At 50.0% G+C, this 26413-nt stretch overlaps 1 protein-coding gene across 1 annotated transcript; it reads right to left on the reverse strand.

Moving 5' to 3' along the window:
* Window positions 1-403: 403 nt before the first annotated feature.
* Window positions 404-23654, reverse strand: M1AP (meiosis 1 associated protein). Its single transcript, XM_067468371.1, has 10 exons — window positions 23621-23654; window positions 22093-22370; window positions 15887-16075; window positions 12196-12385; window positions 10363-10530; window positions 7428-7587; window positions 6715-6856; window positions 2955-3179; window positions 1867-2013; window positions 404-1757 (listed from the first exon to the last, which is right to left on the reverse strand). The coding sequence occupies exons 1-10, from the start codon at window positions 23652-23654 to the stop codon at window positions 1623-1625; spliced, it is 1668 nt and encodes a 555-aa protein (XP_067324472.1). The 3' UTR covers window positions 404-1622.
* Between the last annotated feature and the right edge of the window lie 2759 nt (window positions 23655-26413).

The raw sequence follows: 26413 nt of genomic DNA on the forward strand, positions 1-26413 counted from the left end.
GCAAAGGCTTGGGGGGGGGGTAACTGGGGTTGGGCTGTGTAGGGATGTGTGTTCACCCTCCCCAAGAGCAGGCACCCCCATATGTGGGGAGTTGGGAGGAAAAGGGTCTTGCAAAGGCCTCTTCCTGCTTGAGATGGGCGAGAACCTGTGTGGGGATGCGTGTTCTCCCTCCCCAAGAGCAGGCACCTCCATATGTGGGGAGTTGGGAGGAAAAGGGTCTTTGCAAAGTCCTCTTCCTGCTTGAGATGGGCGAGAACCTGTGTGGGGATGCGTGTTCTCCCTCCCCAGGAGCAGGCACCCCCATATGTGGGGAGTTGGGAGGAAAAGGGTCTTGCAAAAGGGTCTTGCAAGGGTCTCAAGCCTCTTTCTGCTTGAGATGGGCGAGAACTGGCTGCAACCCCCCCCCCCCCTTCTTGCAAATGCCTGTCTCCCAGTTCGTGCCATCTTCAGCACTTCCTCCCTCGTGTCAGCTGAAGAGGAAGTAGGGCTGGTGGGAGGGAGGGCTGCTTCCTCTTTGAGAGCTTGCAACAGCAGTGCGTGGGTGGGAGAGAGAGGAAGGAAGGCTGAGTGAGAAGTGGGGGGGGGGGAGGGCAATGACAGACTGCTGCTGCAAAGACGTTTGTAGAGGGAGGGGCTGGTAGGGGGGTTGGAAATACTCCCCCTCCCCACACTGAACCCTGAAGCCCCCTCCCCATTTAGAATGGGAATTCCCCAGGAAGGAGGAAAGAAAATAATAATAATAATAATAATAATAATAATAATAATAATAATAATAACAAGTCCTCCCCACACCGAACCCTGAAGCCTCCTCCCCATTTAGAATGGGAATTCCCCAGGAAAGAGGAAAGAAAATAATAATAATAATAATCATCATCATCATCATCTTTATTTATACCCCGCCACCACCTCCTCGATGGGGACTCGGGGCGGCTTACATGAGGCCAAGCCCAAACAACAAATTACAACAGAGTTAAAACCGAAAATGCAAACTGAAAACACAAACAATAAACAGCAACATCATAATTGCATAAAACATGTGAATACATAACAATATAAAAATTACAATAAGCACAATCACAGTGACAATGGGCACTAAGGGCACAGTGACAATAAGCACAGTGACAATAAGCACAATGGGCACTAAGGGCACAGTGACAATAAGCACAGTGACAATAAGCACAATGGACACTAAGGGCACAGTGACAATAAGCACAATCACAGTGACAATGGGCACTAAGGGCACAGTGACAATGGGCACTAAGGGCACAGTGACAATAAGCACAATCACAGTGACTAATGGGCAATAAGCACAATCACAGTGACAATAATCATTACCCTACATGTAATGATTAAAAGAAAAACTAATTAAAAGAAAAACTAATTATCTCGGGTGAGATAAAGGAGAAGCAGGTTATTTGCGGAGGAGGGAAAACAAACTAGTTTCTTTTGGGGGGGGGGGGGTTGAGGCACTTGTGTCAATGGTGCTGCTGAGTGGGCAAGGGTCAAAGGGAGACCCCCATGCCTCCCCCCCCCCTCCACCTTGCTGGATTCAGGCAATTGACCAGGGATGCAGGGGCCTACTTTTGGAGTGGGCCCCTTCCTGGGCTTGGCAGCTCTTCCTCTTAAATGGCATCTGGGAACTCATCCTCTTCGCTGGAGAACAGGGAGAGCACTGCCCGGTTGGTTCTGGGGGATGGGGCCAGGCGCAGGGGGGCCACCGTGGCTCGGGCCCTGCTGGGGTGTCGTTGGCCGGCTTGCTGCGGAAAGCAGAGAACGGGGCTGGAGTTGCATGCAGACTGTTGCAGTCACTGGGAATTACTGGGTGCAGATGCCAATGCATCCCCCCCACTCAACTCCCTATCCTACCTGGCGAGGCAGGTGTCGTTCAGCGGGGCGCGGAGTTGGGCGAGGGGCCAGCGGTTGGGCCAAGCGGGCCCGCAGTGCCTGGTACAGGTGGGTCTCCAGGCTCAGGGGGTCGAAGGCCGTCTCCACGTTGAGGCCCTCCAGGATGCTCTGAGGAAGGGACAGGTAGAAGGTGTATTTTGCTTCCGAGCAGTGGTTCCCAACCTGTGGGGTCCCCAGGTGTTTTGGCCTACAGCTCCCAGAAATCTCAGCTGTTCGAAGGCCAAAATATCTGTGGACGCACAGGTTGAGAATCATGGAATCAAAGAGTTGAAAGAGACCTCCTGGGCCATCATCCAGTCCAACCCCATTCTGCCAAGAAGCAGGAATATTGCATTCAAATCACCCCTGACAGATGGCCATCCAGCCTCTGTTTAAAAGCTTCCAAAGAAGGAGCCTCCACCACACTCCGGGGCAGAGAGTTCCACTGCTGAACGGCTCTCACAGTCAGGAAGTCCTTCCTCATGTTCAGAACCACTGCTTCAGTGCAAAGTAACTTGGGGCAGGGGGCAATCCAAATGTATCCCTCCCCCCTCATCCCCTGGTCAGTCACCTGGCTTCCACTAAGAAAGGGGGTAAGGTATAGAGGGGCTCCCCTGCCCACTCCCAGGCCCAGTTGGAAGAGACCTCATGGGCCATCCAGTCCAACCCCCTGCCAAGAAGCATTAATTGCATTCAAAGCACCCCAACAGATGGCCATCCAGCCTCTGTTTAAAAGCCTCCAAAGAAGGAGCCTCCACCACACTTCAGGTCAGAGAGTTCCACTGCTGAACAGTCCTTCCTCCCAGCATGAGGATCCCATTGGACCCCCAAGAAGCAGAAGAGGGTACAATTCATTGCAGAGGAGGGGGGCCAATGGTAGAGGCCTCAGATTCCCCTAGAAGGGCTTCAGTAGCCCTCGGAGCCCTGACTGAGCTCCTGCACTCTTCTTAAGTGCAGAGGACTCTCTCCAGACATCCTTGGACCCCTCCTCAGTGCAAAGGGAGTGTGTGCCTTGAGGAGCCTGGTCCAGGAGCACCCCCTCTCAGCCCCCCTATACCCTAGCCACTTGCCTCCATGTCCTTGAGCGCTGTGTCTGGGGGCTCCATGGGGGGAGCGTGGAAGGAGCCCGGCAGGAGGAGCTCTCTGGGGGCCACGGAGCGCAGGAGGAGGGAGGAGCAGGAGGCTGCGGGCAGAAGGGCCCACAGGGAGGCAATGGGGGCAGCGGTGGGGGGCTCTCTGCGGGGAACGGGACCCTCCTGTGGTTCGTACTGGGCCAGAAGAAGCCATTCTCTGCTCTGGAAGAAAAATGGGGAGTGGGGTGGAGTGGGGGAGGGGGTCAAAACAGCAGCACCCCCCACTTGTTCTTTGGTGAAAAAGCCCCCCCCCCCCCCCCAATTCCATAATGGAGGCCTCCTCAAAGTACAGCTCTCTGGTTATTAGGGCCAACTCCTTAGGAGACTTTTCTTTATAGCAAAATAATATAGTTGCACTATTTACAAGGTTTCCATGACACAAAGTTTAACCTTCACAATGGAGCTTCTCACACAAGGTCTTCTCATACCGAGGCTTACCTCACACACAGGCTTCTCTCACAGACTAAGGCCTACCTCACAAAGGCCTACCTCACACGATGAGGCCTTCTCTCACAGACCAAGGCCTACCTCGCACTGAGGCCTTTTCTCACAAAGGCCTACCTCAAACAGAGAGGCCTCTTGCAGACTAAGGCCTACCTCATACTGTGAGGGCTTCTCTCGCAGACTAAGGCCTACCTCACACTGTGAGGCCTTCTCTTGCAGACTAAGGCCTACCTCACACTGTGACGCCTGCCTCTCACAGACTAAGGCCTACTTCACATGGTGAGGCCTTCTCTCACAGACTAAAGCCTACCTCACATTGTGAAGACTTCTCTTACAGAGTGAGACCTACCTCACACTGTGATGCCTTCTCTCACAGACCAAGGCCTATCTCACACTAAGGCCTACCTCACACTGTGACGCCTGCCTCTCACAGACTAAGGCCTACTTCACATGGTGAGGCCTTCTCTCACAGACTAAATCCTACCTCACATTGTGAAGCCTTCTCTTACAGAGTGAGACCTACCTCACACTGTGATGCCTTCTCTCACAGACTAAGGCCTATCTCACACGAGGCCTTCCCTCACAGACTAAGGCCTACCTCACTCTGTGAGGCCTTCTATCACAGACTATGGCCTACCTCACACGATGAGGCCTTCTCTCACAGACTAAGGCCTACCTCACACTGCAGTCTTCTCTCACAGACTAAGGCCTACCTTACATGGTGAGGCCTTCTCTCACAGACTATGGCCTATCTCACACTTTGAAGCCTTCTCTTGCGGACTAAGGCCTACCTCACACTGCGAGGCCTGCCTCTCACAGACGAAGGCCTACCTCACACTTTGAGACCTTCTCTCACAGACTAAGGCCTACCTTACATTGTGAGGCCTTCTCTTACAGACTGAGACCTACCTCACACTGTGAGGCCCTCTCTCACAGACTGAGACCTACCTCACACGGTGAGACCTTCTCTCACTGACTAAGGCCTACCTCACACTGTGAGGCCTTCTCTCACAGACTAAGGCTTATCTCATACGGTGAGGCCTTCTCTTGCAGATTAAGGCCTACCTCACACTGAGGCCTTTTCTCACAAAGGCCTACCTCTGTGAGGCCTTCTCTCACAGACTAAGGCCTATCTCACATGATGAGGCCTCTCACAGACTGAGGCCTACCCCACAATGAGGCCTTTTCTCACAAAGGCCTACTTCACACTGTGAGGCCTTCTCTCACAGACTAAGGCTTACCTCACACCCGCGAGGCATTCTCACACACTAAGACTTTTCTCTCACTGAGGCAAACTAACACACAAGCCTACTAAGCTACAGACACACCTGCTTATATAGAACTAGCTGTGCCCTGCCACGCGTTGCTGTGGCCTATAGTAAAACTTATCAAAGTTGAGGTAGATATCTGGACTATTATGAAAGAGAGGTCCCTACCTATTCCTTCCCCCTTTTCCTCCCCCTTTCTCTCCTTTCTTCCTTCTCTACCTCTTTCTTTCTTTCCTTCTTTCACTACTTGGTTTCATCCTTCTCTCTTTCCTTCATTCCCTCCCCCTTTCTTCCTTTGCCTTTCTTCCCTCCCTGTTTGCTTCCTTCTTTCACTTTTTATTTCCTTTTATTTCACCACCATCATAACAATAACAATAATGCAATGCATTGCCTCTGGGACCTGACACCTCTCCCATTCCCCCTAAAAGGGTCTCAGAGGAACAATAGCAGAATAATAATAATAGAAATAACAACCTTTACCCGCCACGTGTTGCTGTGGCCAATCTTCCCTCTTTCTCTCCTTCTTTCCCTCCCTCCTTCCTTCCTTCCTTCCTTCCTTCCTTCCCATCTTTCCTTCCCCTTTTCTGTCTCTATCTCTTTCCTTCCTTCCCCCTTTTTCTTTCTCTTCTGCTGTCTCTCTTTTCTTTCCTTCCATCTTTCCTTTTCTTTCCTTTTCTTCTTCCTCTAACTTTCCTTCCTTCCCCCTTTTTCTTTACCTCCCTTTGTCTTTCTTCCTTCTTTCCTTCCTTCCTGTCTTTCCTAGATTTTGACAGGGCGGGAAGGGGCCGGGTGGGGTTTGGAGGTGGCGTGAAGTAAAAGGAGGTAAGATTGGGGCAGGGGAGTGATGGAGCGTGGGGTTGCGTGTGTGTATGCGGCAGCGGGGGGAGTGATGGAGCGTGGGGTTGCATGTGTGTGTGCGGCGGCGGGGGGAGTGGGGTTGCGTGTGTGTGCGGCGGTGGGGGGAGTGATGGAGCGTGGGGTTGCGTGTGTGTGTGTGGCGGCGGGGGAGTGGGGTTGCGTGTGTGTATGCGGTGGCGGGGGGAGTGATGGAGCATGGGGTTGCGTGTGTGTGTGCGGCAGGGGGTGTGTGTGTGCGGGAGTGGGCATGGTTTCCGCAGAGGGAACGTTGGCCGGAAGGCCATGTGCGCGCGCCAGGGAACTTGCGGCTGGGCGCCAATGCGCATGCTCAGTTGTTTTGCCGTTTTGTGAGTGTGTTGTTGTGTTGTTTTTCATTTTGAGTAGATATGTTTGTACCTTGTGGGTTGTGTTATGGGCATAGGAATTTTGGTTAAGTTTCGTTGGGGTTTTTTTGAGTTTTGTTCTTTTGCCGTTTTGTGAGTGTGTTGTTGTGTTGTTTTTCATTTTGAGTAGATATGTTTGTACCTTGTGGGTTGTGTTATGGGCACGGGGATTTTGGTTAAGTTTTGTTGGGGGATTTTTTAGTTTTGTTGTTTTGCCGTTTTGTGAGTGTGTTGTTGTGTTGTTTTTCATTTTGAGTAGGTATGTTTGTACCTTGTGGGTTGTGTTATGGGCACGGGGATTTTAGTTACGTTTCGTTGGGGGATTTTTTGAGTTTTGTTGTTTTGCCGTTTTGTGGGAATTTTGGTTAAGTTTCGTTGGGGGGTTTTTGAGTTTTGTTTCCCTGTTGGATGCCCCTAACAAATTTATATATATAGACTGCAGCTTTTGCTAAGTCAGTTGCATCTGTCCATTTAGCCCTTTCAGTGCTTGACACACATTTTTGGTGTTAAAAATACCTAGCTAATATTGAATATTTCTGACAGGGCCAACTTTGTCCCTCCAGGTGTTTTGGATTTCAGTTCCCACAATTCCTAACATTGGGCTGTTAGGAATTGCGGGAGTGAAAGTCCAAAATACCTGGGGTGCTGAAGTTGACCCATGCCTGCGTCTAGCCAGTTGGAGGGCTGCAGTTGGAGGATGCCTGCCATTGAGACTCCCTGCTGCCTCTCCCTTGGGCTCCTCACCCGCAAGCCACAGCAGAGGGCCTGGAAACGGTGCTGGTTGGCTTCCAGTTCGTCCCAGTTCAGCTTCCAGCAGCTTGTGGGCCGGACGACCAGAGGGAGCCCGAAGAGGACGGAGGCACACAGACCCTCTGCTTTGAGCGCCCTGCAGGCACAAGACCAGTGACAAGGGGGAAGGGGGCTCATGTCAGACCTCCAGAGAGACCCAATTTTAGGTTCTTGTAGGTTTTTTCAGGCTATAGGGCCATGTTCTAGAGGCATTTCTCCTGACGTTTCGCCTGCATCTATGGCAAGCATCCTCAGAGGTTGTGAGGTCCAATTTTGTTTGCCGTAGATGATTTTGGACACCTGGAAGAGACCTGCACCCTGTCTCTCCATGCAGGTGGGTCAATGGAGTTTCTCCCCATGGCTTACAAAGCAACCCCAACTTTGGTCTTTTGGTGCATCGGTCAGATCTTGCCCCCAGGTATGACAACGGAAACCAGCTAGTCTGAGAACCTATGGGTTGGGTCATGGTGGACACAGGCTTGGCCTCCAAGGGCCCCTTTGACTTGGCCCCAGAAAAGCAAACCAGGAAAGAGATGAGAGCCTTCAAAGTGTCTCTTCCTTCACTCTGTGTCTGAGGACAGGCTTGAGGTTGGCCAACGTGGTCTTCAGGTAGGTGCCACCTATGCTGCCCCTTCCCTCTGTTGGAGACCTGCCCCAGAGAGAAGTACCTGAGGACCCTGAGCCGTCGCGGAGCCAAGCCTGGTCTGGGTTCCATCCAGAAGCAGCTGGTGGTGGCATGGCTGGCTCTTGCCTGGTCTTCTCTGGGACCCAGCGGTGGAAGCAGAGCCGGGCTGAGGAGCCGCTCCTGGACATCACACTTCAGACATGCTGCAAGGGGCAAGGGGAGAGATATGAGGGGCTCACAGACAAGGAAGGAAGAGGCTGCCTCTTTGAATACCTAGAGCAGCCAGGCCCTCCTCCAGGTGTTTGGGACTTCTAAACACCTGGAGGAGGACTGCAATTTGCCCATGCCTGGTCTAGAAGGAAGGGCCAGTTCTCTCTGTCAGCAAGCCCCATGCTCCTCCAGAGCTGCACCCAGGGAGAGTCCTGCACCCAGGGAGAGTCAGCTTCCAGCAGCTTGTGGGCCGGACGACCAGAGGGAGCCCGAAGAGGACGGAGGCACACAGACCCTCTGCTACAGGTGTGTTTCACTTGTGTGTGCATGGAATCCTAGACTCCTAGAACCCAAGAAGACCACAAGGGCTGCCCAATCTCTTGCCAGGCAGGAAGATACAACTACAATCTGTTAAAGAGACCCTTAAGACAGTCCTTCCCAAACTGGCTGGCCAGCTTGCTAACCAAGCCTGTGCCAGTGGGTCTGGGTGGGTTCCCCAATAGGTTTAGCCCTCTCCTATGTCTACAGGTGTATTTCCTCCCCACTCCATGGATGGTAGAGGGTGTTTCTCAGGCCCTTGCTGTGCCCTCCATCTGGGCAGGGGTTTTTTTTCTGTACAAGGAGCGACTTGAGAAACTGCAAGTCACTTCTGGTGTGAGAGAATTGGCCATCTGCAAGGATGTTGCCCAGGGGATGCCCTGATGTTTCACCATCCTATGGAACACTCCTCTCATGTCCCCGCATGAGAAGCTGGAGCTGACACATGGGAGTTCACCCTGCTCCCCAGATTCAAACTGCCAACCTGCTGGCACAAGGGTTTCAGGTATGGGCAAACTTTCTAACTCAGGGGCCACATGGCGGGCCAGAGTGGGGTGGGCAGGCAGGTCAGGAGAGAAGGGGTTCTCCCCTAGCCCCCTCCCTACCCTGTCCTCCCCTTCCTCTTCTCTTTCGGAGGCAGAAAGTGAAGGAAAGATTAGAAACGTTTGGATCCCAAAAGGGTTGGCCTTAGTCAGGATAAGATGGTGGGTGGGAGAGAAAAAGTGTCTCCATGAGACCCTTGTCTTGCCCACTCCTGATATAGAATCCTAGAGCTGGAAGAGACCCCCAAAGGTCATCCAGTCCAACCCCCTGCCATGCAGGAAGGCACAACCAAAGCACTCCCGATAGACAGATTCTGCAGAAAAGCCTCCAGAGAAGGAGACTCCACCACACTCCTGGGCAGCCTATGGCACTTTCCACAAAGTTCTTCCTCATCTTGTCAATCAAATCTCTTTCCCTCCCATTCAAACCCATTGCTCCCTTGTGCCCTGGTCTCTAGAGCAGGGGAAAGTCACCCCCCCCCCCCGCCTGCCTGCCCGCCTGCCTCAATGGGACACCCCTTGAAGTCCTGAAACATGGTTCTCATGTTCCCTCTCTACCTTCTCCCAGCTGAACATCCCCAGGAAGAAAGGAGGCAGGAAAAAGAGAAGGGAGACAGGGAGGAAGAGAAGAGTGAAAGGAAGGAACGGTGGAAGAGAATGGAGGGAGGGAGGAAAGAGAGAAGGAAGGACGGAAGGTGAAAGAGGGAAGTAAGGAAGGGAAGGAAGAAGGTTAGGAGGAAGAGAAAACAAAGGAAAGACAAAAGGGAAGAAAGGAAGGACAAAAGGGTGGAAGGGAAGGAAGGAGGGAGAGAGGGAAGGAGGGAGGAGGAGGGAAGGAAGGGTGGAAGGGATGGAAGGAAGGAAGGAAACAGAAAGAAGAGAGGGAAGGAGGGAAGAAAGAGGGAAGGAAAGGTGTAAGAGAAGGAAGGAGGGAAGGAGAAAGAGGGAGGTAAGGAAGGAAGGAGAAAGGGAGAGAGGGAAGGAGGGAGGAAAAAGGGAAGGAAGGAAAGGTGTAAGAGAAGGAAGGGGGAAGGAGAAAGAGGGAGGTAAGGAAGGAAGGGGAAAGAGGGAGAGAGGGAAAGAGGGGGCAAAGGGAAGAAAGGAAGGAGAAAGAGGGAGAGAGGGAAAGGATGAAAGAAGGAAGGAGGGAAGGAGAAAGAGGAAGGTAAGGAAGGAAGGAGAAAGGGAGAGAGGGAAAGAGGGAAGGAAAAAAGGGTGGGAGGGAAGGAAGGAGGTAAGGAGAAAGGGAGAGCGAAGGAAGGAAGGATGCAAGATAAGGATGGATGGAAGGAGAAAGAGGGAGGTAAGAAAGGAAGAAAGGGGGACAGAGGGAAGGATGTAGGAAAGGGAAGGAAGGACAAAAGGATGGAAGGGAAGGAAGGAGGAAAGGATAAAGAGGGAGGTAAGGAAGGAGGAAGGAAGAGAGGGAAAGAGGGAAAAAAGAGGGAAGGAATGAAGGATGGGAGGGAAGGAAGGAGGGAAGGAGAAAGAGGGAGAGAGGGAAGGATGGAGGAAAGGGAAGGAAGGACAAAAGAGTGGAAGGGAAGGAAGGAGGAAAGGAGAAAGAGGGAGGAAGGGAAGGATGGAAGAAGGAAGAAAAGACAAGGAAGGACAAAAGGGTGAAAGGGAAGGAAGGATGGAAGGAGAAAAAGGGAAGAAGGGAGGAAGGAAAGGAAGGGAGGGAGGGAGGAAGGAAGGAAGGCTAAGATGGTGCGAGAGAGGAGGGCCTGAGAAAAGAGCCCCAGGAGCCACATCCAGCCCCCAGGCCTGTGTTCCCCATACTTGGTTCTCCCATTGTGCCACCAGGGGCTCCTGTCCGGGCAGGTAAAGAGTCCTCAGGGGGCTGTGGGCGAGGAGCCTCTACCTTTGCCCCACAACTGGCACCTCCAAACAAGGAAGGGCCCTTACCTAGGTTGTTCTGTGGGCCGAGGGGTGCTTTGGGCAGGAGGAGGTGGAGGTGCTCCTGGTCAGTGCCGTGACCTTGGAGCCAGGCCTTGAAGACGCCCTCCAGTGCCACCACCTCGTTCTCCACCACCTGGAGGTCCACCTCTGGGCCCAGGAGGGGGGCAGCGGCTTCTGCAAGGGAGTTAGAGAGAGGAAGGGGAAGGGGACACATCTGGGTCACAGAGTAGGCTATCAAAGATGCCATGACCTTGGAGCCAGGCTTTGAAGATGCCCTCCAGTGCCACCACCTTGTTCTCCACCACCTGGAGGTCCACCTCTGGGCCCAGGAGGGGGGCAGCAGCTTCTGCAAGGGAGTTAGAGAGAGGAAGGGGACACATCTGGGTCACAGAGTAGGCTATCAAAGATGCCATGACCTTGGAGCCAGGCCTTGAAGACGCCCTCCAGTGCCACCACCTCGTTCTCCACCATCTGGAGGTCCACCTCTGGGCCCAGGAGGGGGGCAGCAGCTTCTGCAAGGGAGTTAGAGAGAGGAAGGAGACACATCTGGGTCACAGAGTAGGCTATCAGAGATGCCATGACCTTGGAGCCAGGCCTTGAAGATGCCCTCCAGCGCCACCACCTCGTTCTCCACCACCTGGAGGTCCACCTCTGGGCCCAGGAGGGGGGCAGCGGCTTCTGCAAGGGAGTTAGAGAGAGGAAGGGGAAGGGGACACATCTGGGTCACAGAGTAGGCTATCAAAGATGCCATGACCTTGGAGCCAGGCTTTGAAGGTGCCCTCCAGTGCCACCACCTTGTTCTCCACCACCTGGAGGTCCACCTCTGGGCCCAGGAGGGGGGCAGCAGCTTCTGCAAGGGAGTTAGAGAGAGGAAGGAGACACATCTGGGTCACAGAGTAGGCTATCAAAGATGCCATGACCTTGGAGCCAGGCTTTGAAGGTGCCCTCCAGTGCCACCACCTCGTTCTCCACCACCTGGAGGTCCACCTCTGGGCCCAGGAGGGGGGCAGCAGCTTCTGCAAGGGAGTTAGAGAGAGGAAGGAGACACATCTGGGTCACAGAGATGGGAGGGGGCAAGCCTTGATGTGGACGGCTCTTTCGGCACACGTACCCCCCCCCCTCCCTCCAGCTCAGGCTCATCTGCCTATCGGTGAGGATTAGGTCCTCCTAAACCTCTTAGATTAAATTTGGGAGGGATGGAAGGAAGGCAGGCAGGGGAATGAGGCAGGCTTGTGGGCCCAGCTGGCTAGCAACAGAGAAGCGCACCAGTCGCAGGACTGGGAGGAGCAGGAGGGGGGCTAATCTGGATGAGCAGAGGGAGGGATCAAGTGCCGATGAGCCCCCCATGAGGCTCCGGATTAGGAGCAGCCATCTGTCTTGGCTCAAACAGTCCAGAACAAAGAGAAGAGAAGGGTGGACAGCTAGTCAGCTAGCCATGGCTCCTCTGCCCAGCAGGTGGCACCAGCCTTGCCTTCGCCACCCACCCACAGTCCTGGAGAATGAGGCCGAAGAAGGCTGGACGCTTGCCCAGTGGGCTGGACACTTGCCCAGCTGTTTTCCTGCTGAGAAAACAACTGCTTTTTGAACTCTGTGTCCAAACAGGCATGGGCAAACTTTGGCCCTCCTCCAGGTGTTTTGGACTTCAACTCCCACAATTCCTAACAGCCTATCGGCTGTTAGGAATTGTGGGAGTTGAAGTCCAAAACACCTGGAGGAGGGCCAATGTTTGCCCATGCCTGGGTTAAAGCATTGCACTTTAGCTTTGAGGAAATGCATCCAGAAGCATTTGCTTCCAAGGAAGGACTCTGAGGTGGATACGCATCGTAGGTGGCCACTCACCCTCTTCCAAGAGGCTCTCGCTGTGGCCACTACTTCCTCCACCAGTCTCCAGCCACGGCTCCTCCTGCAGCCCTCCTGGGGCAACCTCCACAACCTGCAGCTGGCGCAGACTGACCAGGTCAATGCCCCGGAGGCCGGCTTCCAGCTGACAGGCCACTTCTGTGCTGGGTCGGCTGGTTAGAATGGTAATCTGGAAGAGAAGGAGAGGTCACTGGTCAGTGACACCGGTGGGGCCTGGGCTCCCATTTATGCCAGGCCAGGGGCAAAAGGATAGGCATCTTGGTCAGTGTCCAGCCTGCTTTGGCTTATTCCCAACCATCAGTAGCACTGTTTGGCCATTGAGTACACGGAAGACAGCCTGGATGAAGGGGGGACCCTGGTTGAAATCCTTCTCTGCGCCTTGGTGTGTTAGTAGACCTCAGTATGAGAAGGCCACAGGGTTACTATATCTCAGTGTGAGAAAGGCCTCACTCTGAGACAACCTTCAGTGTGAGAAGACCTCAGTGGAGAAAGGCCTCAGTATGAGGTAGGCCTCAGTGTTAGTAGGCCTCAGCATGATAAGCTGTTTGGGTATCAGCCAGCACGTCAACGACTTAAATCAAGAAATAGTTTTCTAAGATCTACAGAGACACTCGCTGGAACACCTCAGCAAGCGAGAGTCCAAAAGTGGCAGGCTCAAACCCAGAACCTCAACCAATGGCTGATACCAAATGAGAGACTCCCTCTTGGGCACACAGAGGACTGGGCGACCTGGAAGGCACTGAACAGACTGCGCTTCGGCACCACAAGATGCAGAGCCAACCTTCAGAAATGGGGCCACAAAGTGGAGTCCTCGACATGCGAGTGTGGAGAAGAGCAAACCACTGACCACCTGCTGCAATGCAACCTGAGCCCTGCCACATGCGCCATGGAGGACCTCCTTGCAGCAACACCAGAGGCACTCCAAGTGGCCAGATACTGGTCAAAGGACATTTAATCAACTACCAAACTCACAAGTTTTGTATTTTGTCTGTTTGTCTGCTTTGTTCTGTTAGAAATGTAATATAATGGACTGGTTGCTCTGACATGACAAATAAATAGCATGAGAAGCCCTGGGTCAGGCCCGTAGTCAGGATTTTGATTTGGGGGGGGGGGGAGGGGGCTGAGTTTGATTCGGGGGGGGGGGGCTGAGTCTGAGTGAAAGGGGGTCTACCCTAGCAAACCTTTTGTATCGTTATCCCAATACCCCCATGCATATGAGATATATTGAGCATGGTGATCAGATGATGATATGAATAAACATAACAGTTTAAATAATGTACCACTAAGCCCTTTTCGCAGACCATCATGAGAATTGGGGGGGGGGGTGCTGAAGACCCTAAAGCTCCCCCCCCCCCGCTACATGCCTGCCCTGGGTTGAAGGCCATCATGTGTGAAGGCTGCCGTGTGTAAACCTACTGTGTGAAGCTCCTTGACCTCTTGACCCTGAGCATTTTTGGCCTGACCTTCTAAAGTGCCAAATAAACCAGATTATCAAAGCAGATAATCCACATTATTTATTTGAACTGGATTATATAAGTCTACACTGCAATATAATCTAGTTCAAAGCAGAAAATGTGAGAGAGTAGGCTGATAGTACGAAAAACAGGACAACGGTTGTGGATATAACGACAAAGGAAGGTGCCAGCAGGTGAGTGTCAGAAATATTAAAAAATAGGTGTTTTTAATTACAAAAATGTGAGTCAAGCACTAAAAAGGTTAAATTTATTGAATTATGTTTTATTATAGCATTATTATTCTATTTATGTTGCCGTTTTATATTGTAATTGTGTTCTTGGTGGCATTGAATTTTGCCTTGTAAACTATAATCACATTTATTTATTTGTTTGTTTGTTTGTTTATTTATTTATTTAATATTCGAGTCGCCGGAAGGCTGAGAGGGGCAGTATACAAATATACTAAATAAATAAATAAATAAATAAATAAATAAATAAATAAATGTGATTACTCAGAAAAAGCTGCAGTTCAATATAAGCAGGTGTGTCTGTAACTTAGTAGGCCTCAGTTTGTGAGAAGTTTCTGGGGGGGAGAAGGGCCTCAGTGTCTTAGTAGACCTCAGTATGAGAAGGCCACAGTTTATCTCAGTGTGAGAAAGGCCTTAGTCTGAGAGTGTGAGAAGGCCTCAGTGGGAGAAAGGCCTCAGTGTGAGGTAGGCCTCAGTGTTAGTAGGCCTCAGCATGAGAAGACCTGGTGTGAGAAGCTTCTGTGAAGAAGCCCCGGGTTAAAGTATGAGAAGGCCACAGTGTTAGTTCATCTCAGTGTGAGAAAGGCCTTAGTCTGAGAGTGTGAGAAGGCCTCAGTGTGAGGTAGGCCTCAGTGTTAGTAGGCCTCAGCATGAGAAGATCTGGTGTGAGAAGCTTCTGTGAGAGAAGCCCCGGGTTAAAGGCCATCATGTGTGTGTAAAGCTACTGTGTGAAGCTCCTGTGTAACTTTGGTGTGAGAACAGGCTCTGTGAGAGTGAAGCTGTTTACCTGCATGAGAAAGAAGCCCAGTGTGGAAGCAAAGAAGGAAGTATAAAGAACTTTATTTGTGTCATGGAAACCTTGTTGTAAATAGCACAACCATATTATTTTGCTATAAAGAAAAGCCTCCTCTGGAAGAGATAATGTTGGGGTTCAGCCTGCGTGTGACCCTGAACCTGATTCTCTGATTGTATTTCCTGATGCAACTGAACAGGCTACTGAAAATATTTTTCCCCCTGATGGTTTGGAAACTGTTGATTCTGAGGTCAGTGGCTTGGAAAGTGAAACTACATTTCCTGATGGGAATGTTTCAGAATCAAGCGGTGATAGCTCTCCAGAGGAGCTAACACCTGCCTTTTTTAATGAGGATAGGAAAGGACAGATTTGGAAAAACAGGAGTGAATCGCAGAGTCTGCGAAGGTCAAGCAGATTAAAGGAAAGGGAGGCACAAGCTTCAAAGCCTGGAGGCGTGTCCCGAAACAGTTTCTTCAGTTTAAAGTGTCTCTCCCCGGGCTGTCTCGTTAGATCAAGCATCGTTTAGACTGAGGCAATACCTTGGCAGATTTCCCGTTTCCCGTTTCCCATGGCCTGCATTCCCAGAGGCTTCTAGTTTCCAAGTACGGTTAGTAAAATGCTAACAGGTTCCAGGTTTTTATAGTGTTACTTTTGGAATTTTGATCTAGTTCAGAGATATTCCTGGCCGCTGAATTTTACTGTGGCTTTTTGACTTTGTCTTTTCCTCTATTTTGTAACCATTTTTCATCAATAAAAAAGGATTGTTTTTTCCCACAGTCAAGTGTGGTGGATTAATATCTTATGGTCTTGTTTTCTGATATGGCTTGCAACAGATAATAACATTGGTTGGTGTGTTTTTGTTCTTTTTATCACTTTGGGCTACTGGTCATGCTGTCGATAAGTCACTCTGCTGTGCATTCATGAGGAGGGTCTTTTTTTTAATAAGCACACTCACCTTACACTGTCTTCTTTCTCTGTGGATGACAAACACACCTGAATACCAATTTGGAAATACCAAATGCAAACAGCCCAAAGTGTCCACACTCTGAAGTCTCAGGTGGATCCCAGGAAGGCTTCTGTCTTTGTCCATGTCCCGTGCATACAACCCACTCCTTTCTCCTCAGCCCTACTTCTTGTGAGTGGAAGTAGGTATCGAGGGACCCCCCCCCCCTTACCTCAATGGCGCAGTTGCTGAGTGGGGCGCCGGCCATCCCTCTCCCGGTGTACTGCTTGAACTGCTGGAGCCCATCCCGAATGGCCTGCACCACAGCAGCATCCTCCCCAGGGCGGAAAGCCCCCTCGGCCGCTATGGCACGTAGCTCTGCAAAACAGCTCTGGAGCCGGGCAAAGCCTCCTTTCACCACCTGCAGAGGAGGAAGGGAGAGGGGTCACAAGAGGGATTTGGAGCCCCACTTAGTGGGAGAGGAGGACCAGGAGGAGGACTAGGACCCCAGGTTCTCAACCTGGGGTCCCCAAATGTTTTTGGCCTTCAACTCCCAGAAATCCTAACAGCTGGTAAACTGGCTGGGACTTCTGGGAGTTGTAGGCCAAACACATCTGGGGACCCCAGGTTCAGAACCACTGCTTAAATCATGCTGAATGTCCTCTGAACATGTGAAGACTCAAAAAATGTCCATTGTAAACACTCCAGAACCATCTAGCACCCAAAATAACTTGGTTTGCATAACCCCACAGTTGAAGTTTCTCTTGTTGTCATTGGTAGATCCCTTCCCAACATCTATCTCAATGAGCTATGAAAGGCTGAGAGAGTGCACCCCTTACACAGAACTCTTTCTGATACGAGAGAGTGCACCCCTCACACAGAACTCTTTCTGATACAACTAGAATTGCCATGCATTTACCTTTTCTTCAAGCAAAATTCTGTTTCAATATCATATTAATCCCCCACATACTCTGAATCAAGTACATCTTTTTAAAACCTGCTATTTTTTACTTCATTTTAAGCCAATGTGATTCTGGGCTGCATCAAGAGAAGTCTAGTGTCTAGACAAGGCAAGGTCAAATTTCGGCCCTCCCTCCAGGTGTTTTGGACTTCAACTCCCACAATTCCTAACAGCCTCAGGCCCTTCCTTTCCCCACTCAGCCGCTCAAGTTATAGGGAGGAGGGAGCAGGCTTTCTTTCTGCTGCCCTGGAGACTAGGACACAATGGAGCAATGGCTTCAAACTACAAGAAAGAAAGGAGATTCCACCTGAACATGAGGAAGAACTTCCTGACTGTGAGAGAGAGCTGTTCAGCAGTGGAACTCTCTGCTGCAGAGTGTGGTGGAGGCTCCTTTGTTGGAGGCTTTCAAGCAGAGGCTGGATGGCCATCTGTTGGGGGTGCTTTGAATGCGATTTTCCTGCTTCTTGACAAAAAGGAGTTGGACTGGATGGCCCATCAGGTCTCTTCCAACTCTAGGATTCTATGAATACAGAAAACCACAACTGTATTACTAATACAGGCTGATCTTTGAATTACTAATTGGCATATTTCTTAGGGGCCACATATGACTCACCTCGATGGGCTTGGAGTACGAGCCAACCTAAGACTCCACACTGTCCCTGACGCAGAGCCTAGAGGGGATCCGTGCATCAGGAGGCACGAAAGCCAGCAGAGCCACCCTCCCATCCACAGCTCTTGAAACAGACAAAACAACCTAGAAACACCTTATTTTTAGAGCCGCCCAAATCTGCTGCCTGAGGGCTGGGCTGGCGCTGTCATTAAGAATGCATGGCTGCAGCAACACCTGGGCACTGCACCTCCAAGCGAGAAAAGGAAGGGCGGGCCTCTCTTGCAGAACGGTCCAGTCCCCCAGGACCTTCTGCTTCATTCCAGCCGCACCATTTGCTGACCAGCAGCCTTCGGGGAAGAGATTAAGTTCCTGGGTTGCTGTGAGTTTTCTGGGCTGTCTAGCCATGTTCCAGAAGCATTCTCTCCAGACATTTCACCTATATATATATATATATATATATATATAGCAGGCATCCTCATAGGTTGAGAGGATTGCCGTACCTTGGGAAGTCAGATCTGGTCGCAGTGGTCCACGCTCTTGTTACATCCCGAATAGATTACTGCAACGCACTCTACGTGGGCTTGCCTTTGAAGACTGTTCAGAAACTTCAATTAGTCCAGCGGGCGGCAGCCAGATTAGTCACCGGAGCGTCATAGAGGGAGCATACCACCCCTCTGTTATGTCAGCTCTACTGGCTGCCGATCCAGTTCCAAGCACAATTCAAAGTGCTTGTTTTGACCTACAAAACCCTATACGGCTCCGGCCCAGCGTATCTGTCCGAACGCATCTCCCTCTACGTCCCACCCCGGAGTTTGAGATCATCTGAGGAGGCCCTGCTCTCGATCCCACCTCTATCACAAGTGAGATTGGTGGGGACGAGGAGCAGGGCCTTCCCGGTGGTGGCTCCTCACCTGTGGAATTCACTCCCCGGGGAAATTAGGTCATCGACACCCCTCCTCTCTTTCAGAAGAATCATACCATCATAGATTTGGAAGAGACCTCATGGGTCATCCAGCCCAACCCCCTGTGAAGTAGCAGGAAAATCGCATTCAAAGCACCCCCGACAGATGGCCATCCAACCTCTGTTTGAATGCCTCCATAGAAGGAGCCTCCACCATACTCCGGGGCAGACAGTTCCACTGCTGAACAGCTCTCACACTCAGGAAGTTCTTCCTCATGTTCAGGTGGCATCTCCTTTCCTGTAGTTTGAAGCCATGGTTCCATTGCGTCCTAGTTTCCAGGGCAGCAGAAAACAAGCTTGCTCCTTCCTCCCTAGGACTTCCTCTCACATATTTATACATGACTATCATGTCTCCTACTGGGCGTGCCCACTCAGCTACTCTGCTGCTGAGTATGCATGCCCAGCGTGGAACACATCTCACCACACTACAACAGAACATGTGCCTCTTAATGAGACATGCCGCATTATCACGGGGTGTCTGCGCCCTCCACCACTGGAGAAATTACACTGTCTAGCCGGTATCGCACCACCTGACATTCGCCGGGAAGTAGCAGCCAATAGTGAAAGGACCAAGGCAGAGACATCTCCAGTTCATCCCCTGTTTGGGTATCAGCCAGCACATCAACGACTTAAATCTAGAAATAGTTTTCTAAGATCTACAGAGACACTCGCTGGAACACCTCAGCAAGCGAGAGTCCAAAAGTGGCAGGCTCAAATCCAGAACCTCAATCAATAGCTGATACCAAATGAGAGACTCCCCTCTGGGCACACAGAAGACGGGGCGACTTGGAAGGCGCTGAACAGACTGCGCTCTGGTACCACGAGATGCAGAGCCAACCTTCAGAAATGGGGCCACAAAGTGGAATCCACAAAATGCGAGTGCGGAGAAGAGCAAACCACTGATCACCTGCTGCAATGCAGCCTGAGCCCTGCCACATGCACAAGGGAGGACCTTCTTGCGGCAACACCAGCGGCACTCCAAGGAGCCAGATACTGGTCAAAGGACATTTAATCAGCTACCAAGTTTGCAAAATTTGTGGGGGGTTTTTTTTATCTGTTTGTTTTGTTCTGTTAGAAATGTAATACAATGTTCTGGTTGCGGATGACACAATAAATAAATAAATAAATCATGTCTCCTCTCAACCTTCTCTTCTGCAGGCTAAACATGCCCAGCTCTTTAAGCCGCTCCTCATAGGGCTTGTTCTCTAGTCCCTGGATCCTTTGAGTCGCCCTCCTCTGGATGCATTCCAGCTTATCAACATTTCCCTTCAATTGTGGTGCCCAGAATGGTACACAGTGTGATTTCAGGTGTGGTCTAACCAAGGCAGAATAGAGCATGGGGAGCATGACTTCCCTGGATCTAGACAGTATAATCCTACTGATGCAAGCCAAAAAATTCATTCCAGCCGTGAAAGCCTTCAACATAGATTCAGGTGCTGCTTTGCTTTGGTGAGAATGGGCAGGCTGTGGGGGAGAGCATGGAAATGAGGGAGGTAAGGCAAGGAGTAGAGGCGATGAGAGCGGCTTTGCATACTCATGCAAAACAGGACCACCTTGAATGCTGAGCACAGAACCACCTGGTTTCTCTCTCCTCCTGACCCACATTCTGTGGCCTACCTGTGGCACCCGTCCATCCCTCTGGTCTCTAGGCAACCAGGAGGAAGAGCTGCCACGTGGCAACCAGTGCTTCTCAGAGAAAGAGGGGAGAAGGCTGCGTGGAAGACAGTAAAAACAGAAGCAGAACATCAGGAGCCACTGCACCACAAAACCATAATGCTTCTGGTGCTCCTTGGCTTCCAAAAGTGACCCACCTACATCCCAAAGCCCTGGAAGGAGCATCAGCGAGGGAGAGGTCCCTCTGAACCATTTTGGAGGAAGGGGAGGCTCCTGGGACAGAGCAAGCTCCTCAGCAGTGGGGTCTCCTTGGCTCTGGTAGCCAGCAAAGGAACTCCCCCTGAAGTCGAACATGACCCCCCTCTTATAAAAGATAGTAACTTATAGTTTTGCTAAGGACAAGGACACCAGACTGGATAATAAGGGTTAAGCCTTGGTCAATTTGCCAAGACACTAACAACAAGGACCCTTCCCATGTTAGATAGTGTGCTGGTACAGCTGTACCAGAAGCTCCCACTTTATTTGCCTTGTATTAAGTGTTTGCTTGCAGCAGAAGGGTGGCTTCCTGTTAAAGTTTGCAGTTATAGGGCAGGCCCCCTGTCCATCATCGTTAAGTTTGGTTCCGCCCCCTGTTCAGGACAATTGTGAAGGGAAGAGAGCCATTTTCAGTCAGTCTCAGCAGGGAAAGTCAATGTACAGGACGTATACAGACTTCTCCTGTACAAAGGTTTCAACCCTTAAGACCTCCCGGGGGAGACCAGTCTTAAGAGCAAAAGGATTCCCAAAGATTCCCAGGGAAACAGCCCTAAAGCTCTGAGGAACTTTGGAGGGAAAAACAGCTTTGGACATCTAAGAACTCCAGCTGGAGTTCTTAGATGTCCAGGCCTACTGGTAGGTCCACTCAGTGCTTTGAGACGCAGTTCAACCTGGTAGTGGATCCCACATCGGTTAGGTTTAGGTTCACAGTTAGCCTGAGAGAAGTTTGGAAAGGGATTTTCTTTTAGAGTAAAGTAACAGAAGCCACCAGTAGCACAAAGCCTGGAAGCATTTGTTTAACTTTTGAAGACAAAAGAAGTTTCTGTTGATTGCTCACCAATAAAAGACTTTGTTATATTTCACAAGCCCTCTAAAGACTGTTTATGGTGAAAATCCTTAAGAATTTCTTAAGGGAAACCCCTGGCTTCCCGCTGGGCTAAAGTTGCACGTCCTGTCTTAAAAGCAATTCGTTTCAAGCCCAGTGCGCGACAGAACAGATAGTGTGTACATTTAATCAAGGTTTTATGCCCTAGGTTTCATAGATAGCAGAAGGTAGCACATTTATTACTGAGAAACCACCTCCCTTTCCACTTATGTGCTCTCTTGAACTTCTATGGGACTCTGGTGGGAGGGATAAGTGAGTATGTTTTCTATAACATGATTTCTATATTTCTATATTCCTCCCTGTGTATCTGACCTTTTCCTGACCCCTTTGACCCAATCCCCCTTTATTGAAAAGATGTATAAAAATATAAGAAGCCACCCCTGTGACCCTGGAAAGGAGGAAGTCCTCAGTTGGAAAGTACCCTTATCAAAAGACACTATTTGCATGGACAATAACAAAGGATCGTGACCTCTGGCCTCGGAGTTGGCCCCCCAGAGGAAGCGGTCACTTGGTATTTTGATCATATCTCAATAGGACAGAGGAGGCCTTCGGAAAGCCGCACCCCGTCCTAATCTGTCACCCATTCAACTTTTTTTCTCATCGAAACTTCCACCAAAGTTCCCCCATTGTTCCTATGTCTCAGCACTGGAAAAATCCGGATTCAATGTTTATTGCAACCCCTCAGTGAAAATAGCCAGATTGGCTCGCAGGCCCTTAGGACTCGCTGGTCACTTGGACATTTCCTAATCTCCATAATCCACTCAAGAATGCATTGTTTCCTCTCGTCCCGCCTCCCTCTCTCCTGATTCGTCAGGAAGCCGAGGCAGCAGAAGCCCATCGATTGGCCCTGGCGCTCAGGAGAAGGCCAAGCCTCCTCCCAGCTGAAGAGCGCCAGCCAATCATAGTTGAGCCGGCAGGGGGGCAGGGAATGGGAGATTCAAACCTGGCAGCTCTGTTTTATGTATAAAAAGGCCTTTATTTTTGTACACTGTATGCTTAGCTTGGCGAAATATTGCTGCTTTGCATCCTTTTCAGCTAAATCGCCATAAAATCATCTTGGTGGCGCTTCCTTCAACTTTGGTGAGGTCTCTCCTTTGGGACCAGGCCCTTTTAAATTCCTCCATGATTTCACCCCAATGAACCCCACTCACCACGAAGGGCAGGAGGCACTCGTGCTGGTTCTGGGCCACGTAGAGGCTGAAGAGGGGGATGCGAGGAGGGCCGCCCAAGCTGCAGGCCAGGCAGAAGACGTGCTCCAGGGCTTTGCAGAGCTTGGGCCGGGTCTGGGCCCAATGCGGAGGACGGGCGTCCACAACCAGGATCCGTGGCGGCTGCGGAGGCTGGGAGTGCAGGGCTGGTTTGGCACCAGCGGGATCCCCCGTGTCCCCAGTGCGCCTGGCCCCTGAGCTCATGGTCCAAAGGAGGATGCCTGCAGAAGGAAGGAAAAAAGAAGGGAAAGAAGGGAGGTGGGCCCAAACTCATCAAGTAAAGGTCAACAGTGAGAAATGCAGATATAGGATGAGAGACGTCTAGCTTGAGAACAGTCCTTGTGAAAGAGACTTAGGAGTCTTAGCTGATCACAAGTTGAACAGGAGCCAACAGTGTGATACTTGAGTATGAATGTCTTCCAGATGTGGTGTCTTGGAGGTGGGTCTCTAGGTGGCTGTAGAGCCCTATTCTTGATCCACATGTTCTCCTGCAGTGAGGACATGTTTCCAGATGGAAGGTGCTCCCAGTCAGGGTTGGCTTGACATGCCTTCCTCTTGGCACATTTCTCCCTTTTGTCCTCCATTCATGCCTCTTTGAATTCCGCAGCACTGCTGGTCACAGCTAACCTCCAACTGGGGCGCTCAAGGGCCAGGGCTTCCCAGTTCTCAGTGTCTATGCCACAGTTTTTGAGGTTAGATTTAAGCCCATCTTTCAATCTCTTTTCCTGCCCTCCAACATTCCATTTTCTATTCTTGAGTTCGGAATAGAGCAGTTGCTTTGGGAGACAGTGATCGGGCATTTGGACAATGTGGCCGGTCCAGCGGAGTTGATGGCGGCGGACTATTGCTTCAGTGCTGGTGGTCTTTGCTTCTTCCAGCACACTGACATTTGTCCGCTTGTCTTCCCAAGAGATTTGCAGGATTTTACGGAGGCAGCGCTGATGGAATCGTTCCAAGCAGGCCCGTAGCCAGGATTTTGATTCGGGGGGGGGGGGGGGCTACGTTTGATTCGGGGGGGGGGGCTGAGTCTGAGTGAAAGAGGGTCTAGCCTAGCAAACCTTTTGTATCGTTACCCCAATACCCCCATGCATATGGGATATATTGAGCATGGTGATCAGATCATGATGGCCGGAATAAACATAACAGTTTAAATAATGTACCAGTAAGGCCTTCTCGTGGACCACCATGAGAATTTTGGGGGTGTGGGGGTGTGAAGCCCCTCAAGCCCCCCCCTCCCCCGGCTATATGCCTGGTGGAGGAACATCGCTTCAATGCTGGTGGTCTTTGCTTCTTCCAACATGCTGACATTTGTCCGCCTGTCTTCCCAGGAGATTTGCAGGATTTTTCGGAGGCAACGTAATGGAATCGTTCTAAGAGTTGCATGTGACGTCTGTAGACAGTCCACGTCTCGCAGGCGTAGAGCAGGGTTGGGAGGATAATGGCTTTATAAACAAGCCCCTTGGTCCCCTACGAATGTCCCGATCATCAAACTCTCTGTGCTTCATTCGGAAACATGCTGCACTTGCAGAGCTCAGGCGTTGTTGTATTCCAGTGTCAATGTAGACTTTGTGTAGTTCCAACAGACCTCACAACCTCTGAGGATGTTTGCCATAGATGCAGGCGAAATGTTGGGAGAGAATGGCTCTAGAACATGGCCATATAGCCTGAAAAAACCTACAACAACCCAGTGATTCCGGCCATGAAAGCCTTCGACAATACTCTGCTTCATTCGGAGGAATGCTGCACTTGCAGAGCTCAGGCAGTGTTGTATTCCAGTGTTAATGAAGACTTTTGTGGAGAGGTGTCTGCCAAGAGAGTAGAAATTGTCAACATTTTCTAATGTTACACCATTAAGCTGTATTTCTGGCATTGGAGAGGGATTGGCCAGTGACTGCTGGAAGAACGGTACGAACCAATATATATCTCAATGCGGAGAGTGGCCCAGCCGTCGCTGGAGGCTCCTGCATCGGCCAGTTAGTTCATCACCCGGCTTGACAGCAATCTCTGGTCAGCTGTGTGCCAGCGGCTCAGGACCAGCTCCCTCCTGCCCGCATAAACACACACGGCGCTTAACCCCTCCGCACTCCATAAGTGCCCTGTCATGCACTGGAGCCCTCTTCTCCACTCACTCCACAAATGCACCCAGACAGGCACAGGGAGTGGAGTGTGCAAGAAAGAGAGACGGATGCACCAATCTCTGTTGGGGAAATTGCCTGTGCTGTGGTAAGGAAACCACAGGATGTTCTGGCCTATTCGATCTAATAACGATGGGCTGACCATCTGACCCTAATGGGATGGGGGAGTGCCCGGACGTAATGGAGTGCTGCTTGGAAGGGAAGAGGGAGAGTGATACCGCAGGCGAGGGGGTGGGATTAGGCTCGCTCTAAGTGGCTTCATTAGAACGGCAGGGAGCTGGCAGCTCTCCAGGTACGTTCTCCTCTCCTGCCTGAGTGATCCAGAGGAATGGGACTCTTCCCCACTCCTGTCAGCCTTCTGTCGGCCTAGAGAAGAGTAGCGCCAGCAGAGCATCCTTGCAGAGCACGAGGGCAGACACGACTATTATTATTATTATTATTATTATTATTATTCTGACACAAAGCCACAGCCAACGAGATCTCTATCCTGGATTTCGTATCACAAAATCACAAGTTGAACACTTCCCAAGCGTGTGATGTATTTTCGAATGACGTGCTCAGATCCAAGTCAGGTGGCTATTATTATTATTATTATTGTTGTTGTTGTTGTTGTTATTTTACTGACACAAAGCCACAGCCAACGAGATCTGGATTTCGTATCACAAAATCACAAGTTGAACACTTCCCAAGCGTGTGATGTATTTTCGAATGACGTGCTCAGATCCAAGTCAGGTGGCTATTATTATTATTATTATTATTATTGTTGTTGTTGTTGTTGTTATTTTACTGACACAAAGCCACAGCCAACGAGATCTGGATTTCGTATCACAAAATCACAAGTTGAACACTTCCCAAGTGTGTGATGTATTTTCGAATGACGTGCTCAGATCCAAGTCAGGTGGCTTTTATTATTATTATTATTATTATTATTATTATTATTATTATTATTTTACTGACACAAAGCCACAGCCAACGAGATCTGGATTTCGTATCACAAAATCACAAGTTGAACACTTCCCAAGCGTGTGATGTATTTTCGAATGACGTGCTCAGATCCAAGTCAGGTGGCTTTTATTATTATTATTATTATTATTATTATTATTATTATTATTTTACTGACACAAAGCCACAGCCAACGAGATCTAGATTTCGTATCACAAAATCACAAGTTGAACACTTCCCAAGCGTGTGATGTATTTTCGAATGACGTGCTCAGATCCAAGTCAGGTGGCTTTTATTATTATTATTATTATTATTATTATTATTATTATTATTATTATTATTATTTTACTGACACAAAGCCACAGCCAACGAGATCTAGATTTCGTATCACAAAATCACAAGTTGAACACTTCCCAAGCGTGTGATGTATTTTCGAATGACGTGCTCAGATCCAAGTCAGGTGGCTTTTATTATTATTATTATTATTATTATTATTATTATTATTATTATTATTATTTTACTGACACAAAGCCACAGCCAACGAGATCTAGGTTTCGTATCACAAAATCACAAGTTGAACACTTCCCAAGCGTGTGATGTATTTTCGAATGACGTGCTCAGATCCAAGTCAGGTGGCTTTTATTATTATTATTATTATTATTATTATTATTATTAGTATTAGTATTAGTATTATTATTATTATTTTACTGACACAAAGCCACAGCCAACGAGATCTCTATCCTGGATTTCGTATCACAAAATCACAAGTTGAACACTTCCCAAGCGTGTGATGTATTTTCGAATGACGTGCTCAGATCCAAGTCAGGTGGCTTTTATTATTATTATTATTATTATTATTATTATTATTATTATTATTATTATTATTTTACTGACACAAAGCCACAGCCAACGAGATCTGGATTTCGTATCACAAAATCACAAGTTGAACACTTCCCAAGCGTGTGATGTATTTTCGAATGACGTGCTCAGATCCAAGTCAGGTAGCCTTTTGCAGTTGACAGATCGTGATTTTGTCAATTTATTATTATTATTATTATTTGAAACACAACAAGATGAGTCCACAGCAGACACTCTGCTGGCTGTTGAATTGGATCACACGTCAGACACTTCCCAAGTGTCTAGGACTGTGTGATGTATCGGCGAATAATGCGTGCAGATCCCAGTAA

The sequence above is a fragment of the Anolis sagrei genome, chromosome 5, assembly GCF_037176765.1.
Source record: "Anolis sagrei isolate rAnoSag1 chromosome 5, rAnoSag1.mat, whole genome shotgun sequence".
NCBI classification, from domain to species: Eukaryota; Metazoa; Chordata; class Lepidosauria; order Squamata; family Dactyloidae; genus Anolis; species Anolis sagrei.

Excerpts from the sequence above, each read along its gene's own strand:
- M1AP (XM_067468371.1), bottom strand. The coding sequence starts at position 23,654 with ATGAAGCACAGAGAGTTTGATGATCGGGACATTC. Across the intron at positions 16,076-22,092 it reads AGTGCCTCCTGCCCTTCGTG|GTGGTGAAAGGAGGCTTTGC; the intron begins GTGAGTGGGGTT and ends CCTCCTCTGCAG. Across the intron at positions 6,857-7,427 it reads CGACGGCTCAGGGTCCTCAG|GGCGCTCAAAGCAGAGGGTC; the intron begins GTACTTCTCTCT and ends TTGTGCCTGCAG.